Source organism: Hemitrygon akajei, chromosome 25, assembly GCF_048418815.1.
Source record: "Hemitrygon akajei chromosome 25, sHemAka1.3, whole genome shotgun sequence".
In the NCBI taxonomy this organism is placed as follows: domain Eukaryota; kingdom Metazoa; phylum Chordata; class Chondrichthyes; order Myliobatiformes; family Dasyatidae; genus Hemitrygon; species Hemitrygon akajei.
The window spans coordinates 11493357-11506380 of NC_133148.1; the positions used below are offsets into that span (position 1 = coordinate 11493357).

At 42.9% G+C, this 13024-nt stretch overlaps 1 protein-coding gene across 1 annotated transcript in view; it reads right to left on the reverse strand.

Moving 5' to 3' along the window:
• Positions 1–3778: 3778 nt before the first annotated feature.
• LOC140716369 (radial spoke head protein 4 homolog A-like) overlaps positions 3779–13024 on the reverse strand; it is a 30612-nt gene continuing 21366 nt past the window's right edge. Inside the window, exons 3-6 of the mRNA XM_073029041.1 lie at positions 10687–11448; positions 6245–6383; positions 5670–5787; positions 3779–4135 (exon numbers count right to left, since the gene is read on the reverse strand). Coding sequence (XP_072885142.1) covers positions 3895–4135; positions 5670–5787; positions 6245–6383; positions 10687–11448 — 1260 coding nt within the window. The 3' untranslated portion in view covers positions 3779–3894. The remainder of the gene's footprint in view (positions 4136–5669; positions 5788–6244; positions 6384–10686; positions 11449–13024) is intronic.

Genomic DNA, 13024 nt, shown 5'->3' on the forward strand with positions numbered 1-13024 from the left:
ATTTTAATGCAAGGAGTATTAAGAACAAAGCGGATGAGCTTAGAGCATGGATCAGTACTTGGAGCTATGATGTTGTGGCCATTACAGAGACTTAGATGGTTCAGGGGCAGGAATGGCTACTTCGAGTACCAGGCTTTAGATGTTTAAGAAAGGACAGAGAGGGAGGCAAAAGAGGTGGGGGCATGGCACTGTTGATCAGAGATAGTGTCATGGCTGCAGAAAAGGAAGAGGACATGGAGGGATTGTCTACGAATCTCTGTGGGTGGAAGTTAGGAACAGGAAGGGGTCAATAACTCTACTGGGTGTTTCTTATAGAGCACCCAATTGTAACAGGGACATTGAGGAGCATTTAGGGAGACAGATTTTGGAAAGATATAATAACAGGGTTGTCGTGGTGGGAGATCTTAATTTCCCAAATATCGATTGGCATCTCCCTAGAGTGAGGGATTTAGATGGGGTGGAGTTTGTTAGGTGTGTTCTTGACACAATATTGGAGGCTACAAGATGGGAGAGGCTGTACTTGATCTGATATTGGGAAATGAACCTGGTCGGGTGTCAGATCTCTCAGTGGGAGAGCATTTTAGAGATAGTGATTACAATTCTATCTCCTTTACCATAGCATTGGAGAGGACTAGGAAAGCATTTTAGGAAAGCATTTAAATTGAGTAGAGGGAAATATGAGGCTATCAGGCAGGAACTTGGAAGCATAAACTGGGAACAGATGTTCTCAGAGAAATGTGTGGAAGAAATGTGGCAAATGTGGAAATGTAGCTGAGCGAAGGGCGCTGAGTAGGCTACGGTCAATTATGGAAAACTCTGAACATCCTCTACATAGCACCATCCAGAGACAGAGAAGCAGTTTCAGCGACAGGTTACTATCGATGCAATGCTCCTCAGACAGGATGAAGAGGTCAATACTCCCCAATGCCATTAGGCTTTACAATTCTACCGCCAGGACTTAAGAACTTTTAAAAAGCTATTATTAATGCTTTTTGAGATAGTGATTTAGATGCATATCATATTTTTTACTGAGTTAAGTATTGTATGTAATTAGTTTTGCTACAACAAGTGTATGGGACATTGGAAAAAAAGTTGAATTTCCCCATGGGGATGAATAAAGTATCTATCTATCTATCTATCTAAATGTTCAGGGGATATTTGTGTGGCGTTCTGCATAGATACATTACAATGAGACAGAGAAGGGATGGTAGGGTACAGGAACCATGGTGTACAAAGGCTGTTGTATATCTAGTCAAGAAGGTTCAAAAAACTAGGTAATGATAAAGATCTAGAAGAATATAAGGCTAGCAGGAAGGAGCTTAAGAAAGAAATTAGGAGAGCCAGAAGAGGCCATGAGAAGGCATTGACGGACAGGAATAAGGAAAACCCCAAGGCATTCCACAAGTATGTGAAGAGCAAGAGGATAAGATGTGAGAGAATAAGATCAATCAAGTGTGACAGTGGAAAAGTGTGTATGGAACCAGAGGTACTTAATGAGTACTTTGCTTCAGTATTCACTACTGAAAAGGATCTTGGCGATTGTAGGGATGACTTACAGTAGACCGAAAAGCTTGAGCATGTAGATATTAAGAAAGAGGATGTGCTGGAGCTTTTGGAAAGCATCAAGTTGTATAAGTCACCGGGACCAGATGAGATGTACCCCAGGCTACTGTGGGAGATGTGGGAGGAGATTGCTGAGCCTCTGACAATGATCTTTGCATCATCAATGGGGACGGGAGAGGTTCTGGAGAATTGGAGGGTTGTGGATGTTGTTCCTTTATTCAAGAAAGGGAGTAGAGATAGCCCAGGAATTTATAGGCCAGTGAGTCTTACTTCAGTGGTTGGTAAGTTGATGGAGAAAATCCTGAGAGGCAGGATTTATGAACATTTGGGGAGGCATAATATGATTAGGAATAGTCAGCATATAGACAGAATATAGTATTAATGGTAAGACTCTTGGCAGTGTGGAGGATCAGAGGGAAGTTGGGGTCCAAGTCCACAGGACACTCAAAGCTGCTGCGTAGGTTGACTCTGTGGTTAAGAAGGCATACAGTGCATTGGCCTTCATCAATCATCGGATTGAGTTTAGGAGCCAAGAGGTAATTTTGCAGCTGTATAGGGCCCTGGTCAAACCCCACTAGGAGTACTGTGCTCAGTTCTGATTGCCTCACTTTCTGCACCACAGAAAGGGTGCAGTGGAGATTTACAAGGATGTTGCCTAGATTGGGGAGCATGCCTTATGAAGAACAGGTTGACTGAACTTGGCCTTTTCTCCTTGGGGCGATGGAGGATGTGAGGTGACCTGATGGAGGTGTATAAGATGATGAGAGGCATTGATCATGTGGATAGTCAGAGGCTTTTCCCCAGAGCTGGAATGGCTAGCACGAGAGGGCACAATTTTAAGGTGCTTGAAGTTGGTACAGAGGAGATGTCAGGGGTTAAGTTTTTTTTACGTAGAGAGTGGTGAGTGCATGGAATGGGCTGCTGGTGACGGTGGTGGAGGTGGATACGATAGGGTCTTTTAAGAGACTCCTGGACAGGTACATGGAGTGCAGAAAAATAGAGGGCTATGGGTAACCCTAGATAATTTCTAAGGTAAGGACATGTTCGGCACAGCTTTGTGAGCTGTAGGATTTCTATGTTTCTAAATATACTCCAGGTGTGGTCTCACTAAGGCCCTGTATGTTTTCTTTTCATTAAACTTGTGGTTCCTTACAACTTTCAAGGCCCCATCTGTCTTCTCAAATTAGGGGAGTTGCTCCCAATTTCGTACTGATATTCTGCACTAAAGCAGCAAGAAAGACTATCATTTTTTTGATTGCAATTATCCAACATTACAATCAAAATTGCTTTGGGATGTGCCAAAACTGTAAATTACAGTCAAATTATTTCATAGCTCTATAAATAAAAACCTCAATTATTCAAACTAAAAAATTAGGAAAATTGGACAGCAAACTTCATTCATGACAGAGATATTCTTATTAAGTGACATTATAAGATTTCTCAGTGCCCTGATGGATAAGAGGTCACGATAGCTCCTGAACCTGTATGTTTCTTGCACAGTCTGGGTCGGTTCAGTCATGAAGATTTACTCCACACCACCATAGGTTTCATTGGGTCTCTACCTGGTGTAAAATGTCTGCATTGCCTCCCATGGTACAATAAGCACAAAGAACAATCGTTCATGCTATCTTTCTCCTTCACACTGTCCTTTCTCCCTGTCAGGCCCTCTCATCCTGATTCCATTCCTATCACCCTCTCATGCTCTCAGATTCTTCGTTGTCACACCTGACCCTTGTTCTCATTCTGTTCCCCCTCACTCTCAGCTTCCTCTCTCCTCACTCTTTGTCCCACTCCCTCTTCCCTCCTCTTGTCTTCATATTCCACTCCCATGTCTTTATTGTTCCACTACTTCCATTCATTCCCCCTCATATTCTGCTCCCCCTCAGATTTTACTCTTGCTCCCCACTTTGCCCCCTCCCTCTCTTGCACTGATTGCTCCTTCCCTCCCCCTCACACCCCAAGCTCTCCTTCCCACCTTATCCTCCCAATGCTTTTTCATCATGCATTCTCAGACAAAAGATATGTGTACAATGAGAAAGGGTGGGGGGAAGAGAGAAAAGAGGGGAGGGGGAGGGGGAGAAGAGGAGAGAGAGAAGGGAGAAGAGAAAAAATAGAGATAATGCTTTTACTTGATGACTTTTCAACAATGTTTCCTTGCATTTACTTTTACAAGAGCTTTTATTTTCCACAATTTATAGAAAACAAATCATTTACAGATTTGGTTAATTGTAGGTGAAATATTGGTCCAGGGCACATAGAATAATTTGAATTTAATACTTGAAAACAAAGTAAAAAGAAAAGTTCTAATATTGTATGGAAATCTCTTATAGGTTAATTCTCATCCTCCTCCTCCTCCTCCTCCTCTTCTTCCTCTTCCTCTGCTTGCTCTGCTGCTGCCAGCCGCTCCTCGATTGCAGCACGGAGTGCCTGCTCCTCCTCCACTGTTGGGTCATCCACCTCTGTGGTATCGGGGCCGCTGGTATACTCTGCCTGCACTGGTGGAGCTGCGGGTGGGCTGTAGTTCTCTGAGCTGTACTTGTGGCCCCAGCCCAAGTAAATATTCTCGAACTTCCTGTCAAAGACAGACAGACAGACATACTTTATTGATCCCGAGGGAAAATGTACAAAGGGATACCAGGCTAAAGAGTCTGAAACATAAAGTGCAAGGATTGAGCTGGAGGTAGCCTGCAAGTATCGCCACACTTCCGGGACCAACATAGCATGGCCATAACTCCCTAACCCTAAATCTTTGGAATGTGGGAGGAAACCAAACCCAGAGGAAACTCACACAGTCACAGCAAAACCATACATAGGCTATCGTGAGCAGTTTTATTCACCCTGTCCAAGAAATCCTACACTTGGGACACTGCGGACGGACCCATAATGGGTTAGGTTGTGTCGAGTGGCCCCTGTGAGATGATCTACTGAGACACTGGGTGGCACAGCAGTGTAGCCGTTAGAGGAATTGGCTTACAGGCCAGCTTTCACCAATCAGGGTTGAATTCCTGGTACCTCTGTAAGGAGTTTATATGTTCTCCCTGTGACTATGTGGGTTTTCTCCGGGTGCTCCAATTTCCTCCCACATTCCAAACAGACGTACAGCGAAGGCTAGTGAGTTGCAGTCATGCTATGTTGGCACCAGAAGTGTGGCACCACTTGCAGGCTGCCCCCAACACAATCCTAAATTATTTGATTTGACATAAATAATGCATTTCACTGACTATTTCGATGTATGTGTGACAAGTAAAATTTATCTTTATAAACATGAATTTGTTAAAATAGATGGTTCAGTTTCAAGGTTGGAAAGTTGACTCTGAATTACTGCTGATAGAGGTACCTTTGCTGTCTTAATGCTATCCACCAGCAGAGGTCCTCCTGCTGTTGAGTTTCCTACTTCATCAGTTCCGTTCTTCTCTACGTAGGAGGAGAGAACAGAAACAGACCCTTCAGTGCTGACCTTCCACTCTGCCACTTTACACGCATTCTGGAATTGAGGGTTATGGTGGAGATGAGTTCATGGCCAGATCAGCCATGATCTTATTGAATGGCGGAACAGCCTCGGCAGGCCGGATGGTCTACTCCTGCTCCTATTTCTAATGTTCTTATGTTAGTGTGGCATTATTACAGCTCAGGGCATTGGAGTTCGGAGTTCTCCGACAGGTCTCCCATCACCCATGTTTGTAGGCACCAATGCTATTATAACTCAGAGTTCAATGCCAGCATACTCAAGGAGTTTGTACATTCCTCCCCATGAACAGGTAGGTTTCTCTGGTTGCTCCTGTTCCCACAGTCCAAAGATGTACCAGTTAGCAGGTCATGGTTAAATCAGGTATTGCAACTCAAAGGGCTGGATGGGCCTATTCTACACTGAATCTCTAAATAAAATAAATAAAATCTTTGGTAAGAAACCCAGAGCACCCTAGGGAAAGCTGCATGATCACAGGAGAATGTGCAAACTCCACACAGATAGCACCAGAGGTCAGGGTTAAACCTCCGAGGCACTAGCTGCACCAATGGCAACCTTAGCACAGTCTTACTGGAAGAAAGAGCAGCCTGGCCAACTCGCCTGAGTCTAGAAAACCTTTCCTGGAACACCAGGTACTCACTTCCCAGTCGCAAAAGTCCATGCTCCTGGCCAGAGATTCGACCGGACTACAGCAACAGCATATTGAGGAATCAGACTGGATGAGGTCTTCATTGTCCAAGGAAGAACACCATTGACTTCTAGGGAGGGGAAAAAAAGCAGAAAGAAAGCATTTGAAGAATTGTAAAAGGAATGCTGTGGAGGCATTCTTCCATGACTTTCTTTTTCCCTGTGCTCCTTGCAATGGTTCTATACTTCAGATTAGTGAGAAAATAGAACTAACCAGAGTGTGGGGCTTTGGAGAGTTTGTGGGAAATAGAACCTTTGACTTGGATGTTGCTGCAAGAGGGGAGGAGGTGTGATCAAGCGCAAGACTGAATAGTTGGTAACAAGTGTTGTACTTGAAAGGATGGATAGGTTCTGAGGGGTAAAGAGGAAGGTATTCAGGGATTAAATCTGTGGGAAGTGTCCCAATGGCCTTATTCTGCTCCTAAACATTCCCAAGTCAGTGGAAGGAAATTTTAGAAAAACTATATTAGGAAAATCCCAAAATGTTAGTGGGAGTGCAAGCAGTACGGGGTTCATTTAGATGACTACCTGCATCCTCTGACAACGGAGTAAGGAGGGGAGGTCCCACCTCTGGCTCAGGCTCATCTGGTGCCTCTTCCTCCTCCTCCTCTTCCTCCTCCAATTCCTCCTCCTTTTTCTGAACAGCATTGAACCAGACACATCTGCCCTGCAACGGGAGAAAAGAACTCAATTTAGAGAATCAAAATTCTCAAGAATCAATGAGGTTTTTCTTTGCAACAGAAACAGTAATATTCTTAAAAAGAAGAGTGGGAAGGAGGGAGGAGAGAAGAAAGTAATACAGGTTTATGTAGGAAATCCCACAGCCTTGGGACTTGGCAGTTGAAAGCATGCACTGCAATACACAATAGAGAGAAAAAACCTGTGAATTACAGTAAGATATATTAAATAGTTAAATTAAATAAGTAGTGCAAAAAAAAAGAAATAAATTAGTGAGGCAGTGTTCATGGGTTCAATGTCCATTCAGAAATTGGATGGCAGAGGGGAAGAAGCTTTCCTGAATCGCTGAGTGTGTACGTTCAGGCTCCTGTACCTCCTACCTGATGGTAACAGTGAGAAGAGGGCATGTCCTAGATGTGGGGGTCCTTAATGATGGACAATGCCTTTCTGAGGCACTGCTCCTTGAAGATGTCCTGGATAACTGACAAATTTCCCTTGTGTTGGTAGGGGTTGAGTGGTGGATTACATTGGAACCAGGTTACCCAGCCACTGGGAGAGAATAAATTAAGAAGAACCTTCCAATAACTGATGGGTTGACAACAAGAGGCACAGACTCAAAGGGACAGTCCACCATCTAGAAGGCTCAAGTCAGGAGTGTAATGGAACACTCTCCACTTGCCTTGGTGAATGCAGCTTCAACAACACTCAAGCAGTTCGACAACATAAAATACATAGCAGAAAGGCACTCCATTTACAATTATTCACTCACTCCACCACTGACACACAGCAGCAGTCTGCTCTGCAGCAACTTACCAAGACTCCTTAGACAGCACCTTCAAAACCCAGCACCTCCACCTGCTAGAAGGAAAAGGTGCAAAACCACCCCTGGAAGTTGCCCTCCAAGCCTCACACCATCCTAACTTGGAAAAATATCACCAATCCATCACCATTGATGGGTCAAATTCTTGGAATGCCCTCCTTAACAGTATCTTAGTATATCCAACCTTAAGTTAAGTCTGCAGCTGCTCAAGAAGGTAACTCACCACCACCCTCTCAAGGACAATTTGGGATGGGTAATTTAAATGCTGGCTCAGCCTGTGAAGCCCACTGCCCTTGAATGAACACAAGAAATAACCAATGGCGAAAAGATTAAATACTTTTTTTTGCACAATAAGTACCTAGTATCTGGAAAGCACTGCCTGCTAGGGTGAATTGTCCGTGGTGTGCAAGAGAAAGCTAGAAAAATATTTTAATGGGTATGAAAGTTACAGCAATGTGGAAAAAGATAGGGGGGATGATACAACTAGTCTGCCCATCAAAGATATACAGTGGATTAAAGCATACTGTCCCATGCTCTCCTGTTCTGATACACTCCACTCCAAATGAGTGGTATTTACACTCCAAATGAGTGGAGTGTATGACACCACTCATAGTATGGTCTATGAGAAATAATGCTGTAAGTACAGTAAACTGGTGATTGAGGTGGTTGCGAAAGGTGCAATAAATAGATAGGATAATAAATGAACCTTTGAACAACATTTAAAAGGCATCTAAAAATCTGATGAAAATGGGTTTAGAGGGAGATGGGTCAAATTCAGGTAAATAGCATTAGTGTAGACAGGAATATTGGTCGGCAAGAATGGTTGGAACAAAGTGCCTGCTTCCATGCTGAATGACTCTGTGAGGTTAACAATGAGTGAAGTGATGAGAATGGAGTTCATCCCAGCCACATATATAGGCAGAGCAACATTAAAGAGGACATCTTCAAAAGGTAATGCCTCAAAAAGGCAGCATCTATCATTAAGGACCCCCATCGCCCAGGACATGCTCTCTTCTTATTACTATCATAAGAGAAAAAGATACACACTCAATGTTTCAGGAACAGCTTCTTCTCCTCCACCAACAGGTTTCTGAATGGACAATGAACCAATCTATGAACACTATCTCGGTATTTTTACTCTCTTATTGGTAGAATCTCAGATGGAGATGAGAGGGCGTACAGGAGCGAGATATACTAGCTGGTTAAGTGGTGTCACAGCAAAAACATTGCACTCAGTGTCAGTAAGATGAAAGAGCTGACTATGGACTTTAGGAAGGGTAAGATAAGGGAGCACGAACCAATCCTCATAAATCAGACCTAGAGAGAGTGAGCAATTTCATGTTCCTAATGTTAAGATCTCTGAGGATCTAACCTGGTACCAGCATACTGATGCAGTTATATAGGAGGAAGGACAACAGCTATATTTTATTAGGAGTTTGAAGAGATTTGGTTTGTCATCTAAAACACCCAAAAACTTCTATAGGTTACTGTGAAGGGGATTCTGACAGGCTAGTATCACTGTCTGGTATGGGGTGGAGCAGTGGTGGGGAGGCTACTGCATGGGACTGAAAGAAGCTACAGAAAGTTGTAAAATTAGTCAGCTCCATCTTGGGTACTAGCTTCCATAGTATCGAAGACATTTTCAAGGACTGGTGCCTCGGAAAGGAAGCATACATTAATAAGGACCCCCATCAGAATCAGAATTAGGTTTATTATCACCGACATGTGACGTGGAATTTGTTAGCAGCAGCAGTTCAATGCAATACATAACATAGAAGAGAAAAAATAATAATAGTTAATAAGTAAATCAATTACAGTACATATATATTGAATAGATTAAACATCATGCAAAAAAAACAGAAATAATTTATATTTAAAAAGTGAGGTAGTTCAATGTCTATTTAGAAATCAGATGGCAGAGGGGAAGAAGCTGTTCCTGAATCGCTGAGTGTGTGCCTTCAGACTTCTGTACCTCCTACCTGATGGTAACAGTGAGAAAAAGGCATGCCCTGGGTGCTGGAGATCCTTAATAATGGACACTGCCTTTCTGAGACAACGCTCCCTGAAGATGTCCTGGGTACTTTGTAGGCTAGTACCAAGATGGAGCTGACTAGATTTACCACCCTCTGCAGCTTCTTTTGGTCCTGTGCAATAGCCCCCCATACCAGACAGTGATGTAGTCTGTCAGAACGCTCTCCACGGTACATCTATAGAAGTTTTTGAGTGTATTTGTTGACATTGCAAATCTCTTCAAATTCCTAATGAGGTATAGTCGCTGTCTTGCCTTCTTTATAACTACATCGATATGTTGGGACCAGGTTAGATCCTCAGAGATCTTGACACCCAGGAACTTGAAACTGCTGACTCTCTCCACTTCTGATCCCTCTATGAGGATTGGTATGTGTTCCTTCGTCTGAACTTTCCTGAAGTCAACAATCAGCTCTTTCGTTGAGTGCCAGGTTGTTGCTGCAACACCATTCCACCAGTTGGCATATCTCACTCCTGTACACCCTCTTGTCACCACCAGAGATTCTACCAACAATGGCTGTATCATCAGCAAATTTACAGATGGTATTTGAGTTGTGCCTAGCCATACAGTCATGTGTATATAGTGAGTAGAGCAGTGGACTAAGCACACACCCCTGAGGTGCGCCAGTGTTGATCGCTCAGTACATGCCCTTGTCACACTGTTACCATCAGGTAGGAGGTACGGAAGCCTGAAGGCACACACTCAACGATTCAGGAACAGCTTCTTCCCCTCTGCCATCCGATTCCTAAATGGACATTGAACCCGTGAACACTGCCTCACTTATTTCTGTTTTACACTATTTGTAATCCAATTTTCTAAAACACACATATATATTCAGTGTAATTGATTTACTTTTATTTTGTTAAGTTAACAAATTTCACGACACATACTGGTGATAATAAATCTGATTCTGTTTCTGATTCTGACTGTTACTGTAATACCGTATATAGTATTTTAATATATTGTACTGTACTGCTGCCACAAAAAATAAATTTCACAATATTATATTAATAATGTTTCTGCAGTTGAGGCACCAACCCAATTATCCCACTCAACCAAGGTCAACAACCCTGTTGGTTTCTTTGACATTCGAGTCTCAGTAATAACATTTCATTTCAAATGATTCTTGGCTCTTTGTGTTTCTACAATCACCATGCAGGTCATACAGTCTTTGCAATTACCACTCCTGCCAACTGCATCTCTCTTACAGATCCTTAGGTATGCCATGCACATGAATCTTTAAATGCACCAGATTGACAGAGTGGGACACTGAGCTCAATTCACAGCATGCTCTGAATTGTTTAAACATTGATCATAAAATTAGTACTATCCATATGTATAGCAAAAGCTCTTTTCACTGGGGCACAGTGTGTGTATATGCATGAAGGATGAAGATAACACAATATTGAAATAAATCACAACTTGCAAGTGTCAATGTCACACCTGTGGAAGGATGTGCTGTGTATGATGGACCCAATTCGCCAGGTTGTCCAAGAGCTCTGGTACTGGAATGCCTTCAAATTCTGAATTCTCCTCGTAGTTCTCCCTCACCAGCCCTTCCTCTTCCTCCTCCTCCTCTTCTCCAAACTGATAGAATCCCAGTGGACTGATCTGAGTACCAGCAGATATCCGGGCAATCTGTGCCCTCAAGTAATTAATCTCATTCCCTGGAAAGGGTGGGTAACTGATGACAGGAGCATCCAAGCTGCCAGTGAAAAACTTCTTGATCTTCCTGGCTACTGTGATTTGGGCTGGTGTAACCGGAGGTAGTTTGGTCCAAACCTTGCCTGGTTCACTACAAACAAAATAGGTATATTTGTTTGTGCCAGAGCGGTTGTCCTCCTTTGGGATAATTGGTGGTGGTTTATACGTTGATGCTGGGGGCTTGTCTTCGACTACCTCTCCCTCTTCCTCTGTATCTTGCTCAGTGTCCTCCTTCGCCTCTTCTTTTTCCTCTTCTTTATCCTCTTCCAACATTTCCTCTGTGTCTTCCTCCCCTTCCCGGAACTCCACCTCTGCTACGATGTAATTCCCTTTGAGTCCCATGATTTTACCCCAGAACCGGCATTTCTGCAGTGGCTGTGTGTCCACTAGCTGCTTCAGTGCCAGGAAAATACGATACATCTCGTTCTTGCTGAGACCCACTCCTGCCTGCTCAAAGTAAAAAGCCATTTCCATCACGTTCGGGAGAGGAGTCTCCAACTGCTGGAAAAGACACAAGAAGAAGAATATAGTCAAGAATGTACCAAGAGAGAAAAAAAGCTTGCTAATTTTTTACAGAAATTTTCACAACCACAGAACGTCTCAGATCATTTTAGAACTAATGCATTTTCAAGCGTGATTTCTGCATAATGTGGATATGAATGGGACACTCAGATGGTATGTTGCCTCCCAGGTGCCAGGGTCAAGGTGCTCAAAAAGCTGAAAGACCTAAAGGTATATAAGTCACCTGGACGAGATTAACTGCACCCTAGAGCTCTGAAAGAGGGAGCGCTGGAGATTGTAGTGGCATTAGTAATAATCTTTCAAAAATTATTGGACTCTGGCATGGTGCCAGAGAACTGGAAAATTGCAAATGTCACTCCACTCTTTAAGAAAGGAGGAAGGCAGCAGAAAGGAAATTATAGACCAGTTAGCCTGTCCTCAGTGGTTGGGAAGATGTTAGAGTCAATTGTTAAGGATGAGGTGATGGAGTACTTGGTGACACAGGACAAGATAGTACAAAGTCAGCATGGTTTCCTTCAGAGAAAATCTGCCTGACAAACTCTTTGGAAATCCTGTTGGAACTCTTTGAGGAGATTTCAAGTAGGATAGATAAAGGGGATGTAGTGGATGTTATATATTTGGATTTTCAGAAGGCATTTGACAAGGAACCACACGAGGCTGCTTACCAAGTTAGAATTTATGTTATTACAGGAAAGTTAGTAACATACAAACGTTTGTAGTTAGAGCTTTGGCTGATTGGTAGGAGGCAGCAAGTGAGAATAAAAGGATCCATTTCTGGTTGGTTGCCATTGACTAGTGGTGTTCTGCAGGGGTCGACGTTGGGACCACTTACTTTTCAATTCCTTTTATGCTGTATATAAGTGATTTAAATGATGGAATAGATGGCCATATTGTCAAGTTTGCAGATGATACAAAGATTGGTGGAGGGGCAGGTAGTGTTGAGGAAACAAGTAGGATGCAGGATGCAGACAGATTAGGAGAATGGGCAAGAAAGTGGCAAATGAATACAATGTTGGAAAATACATGGTCATGCATTTTAGTAGTAGAAATAAATGTGCAGACTATTTTGTTAGCAGGAAGAAAATCCAGGAATCTGAGATATAAAGGGACTTGGGAGTCATGCAAGATTTTAACTTGTAGTTCGTTTGGGAAAATCAAGTTAGTAATGGATCTCAAGAAAGTGAGTTTGTTGAATGCCTAAGAGATAGCTTTTTAAAGCAGTTTGTCGTTGAGACCGCTAGGGGATCAGCTATACTGGATTGGGTGCTATGTAATGAACTGGAGGCAATTAGGGAGCTTAAGGTAAAATAACCCTTAGGAACCAGTGATCACAATATGATTGAGTCCAACTTGAAAGTTGATAGGGAGAAAGTAAAGACTGATGTAACAGTATTTCAGAGGAATAAAGGAAATTACAGTGGTATGAGAGAGGAGTTAGCCAAAGTAAATTGGAAGGAGCTGCTGGCAGGAATGTCAGCAGAGCAGCAATGGTGTGCATTTCTGGGAAGGTGCAAGACATATATACAATACAATACAAATACTTTATTCTCACCAA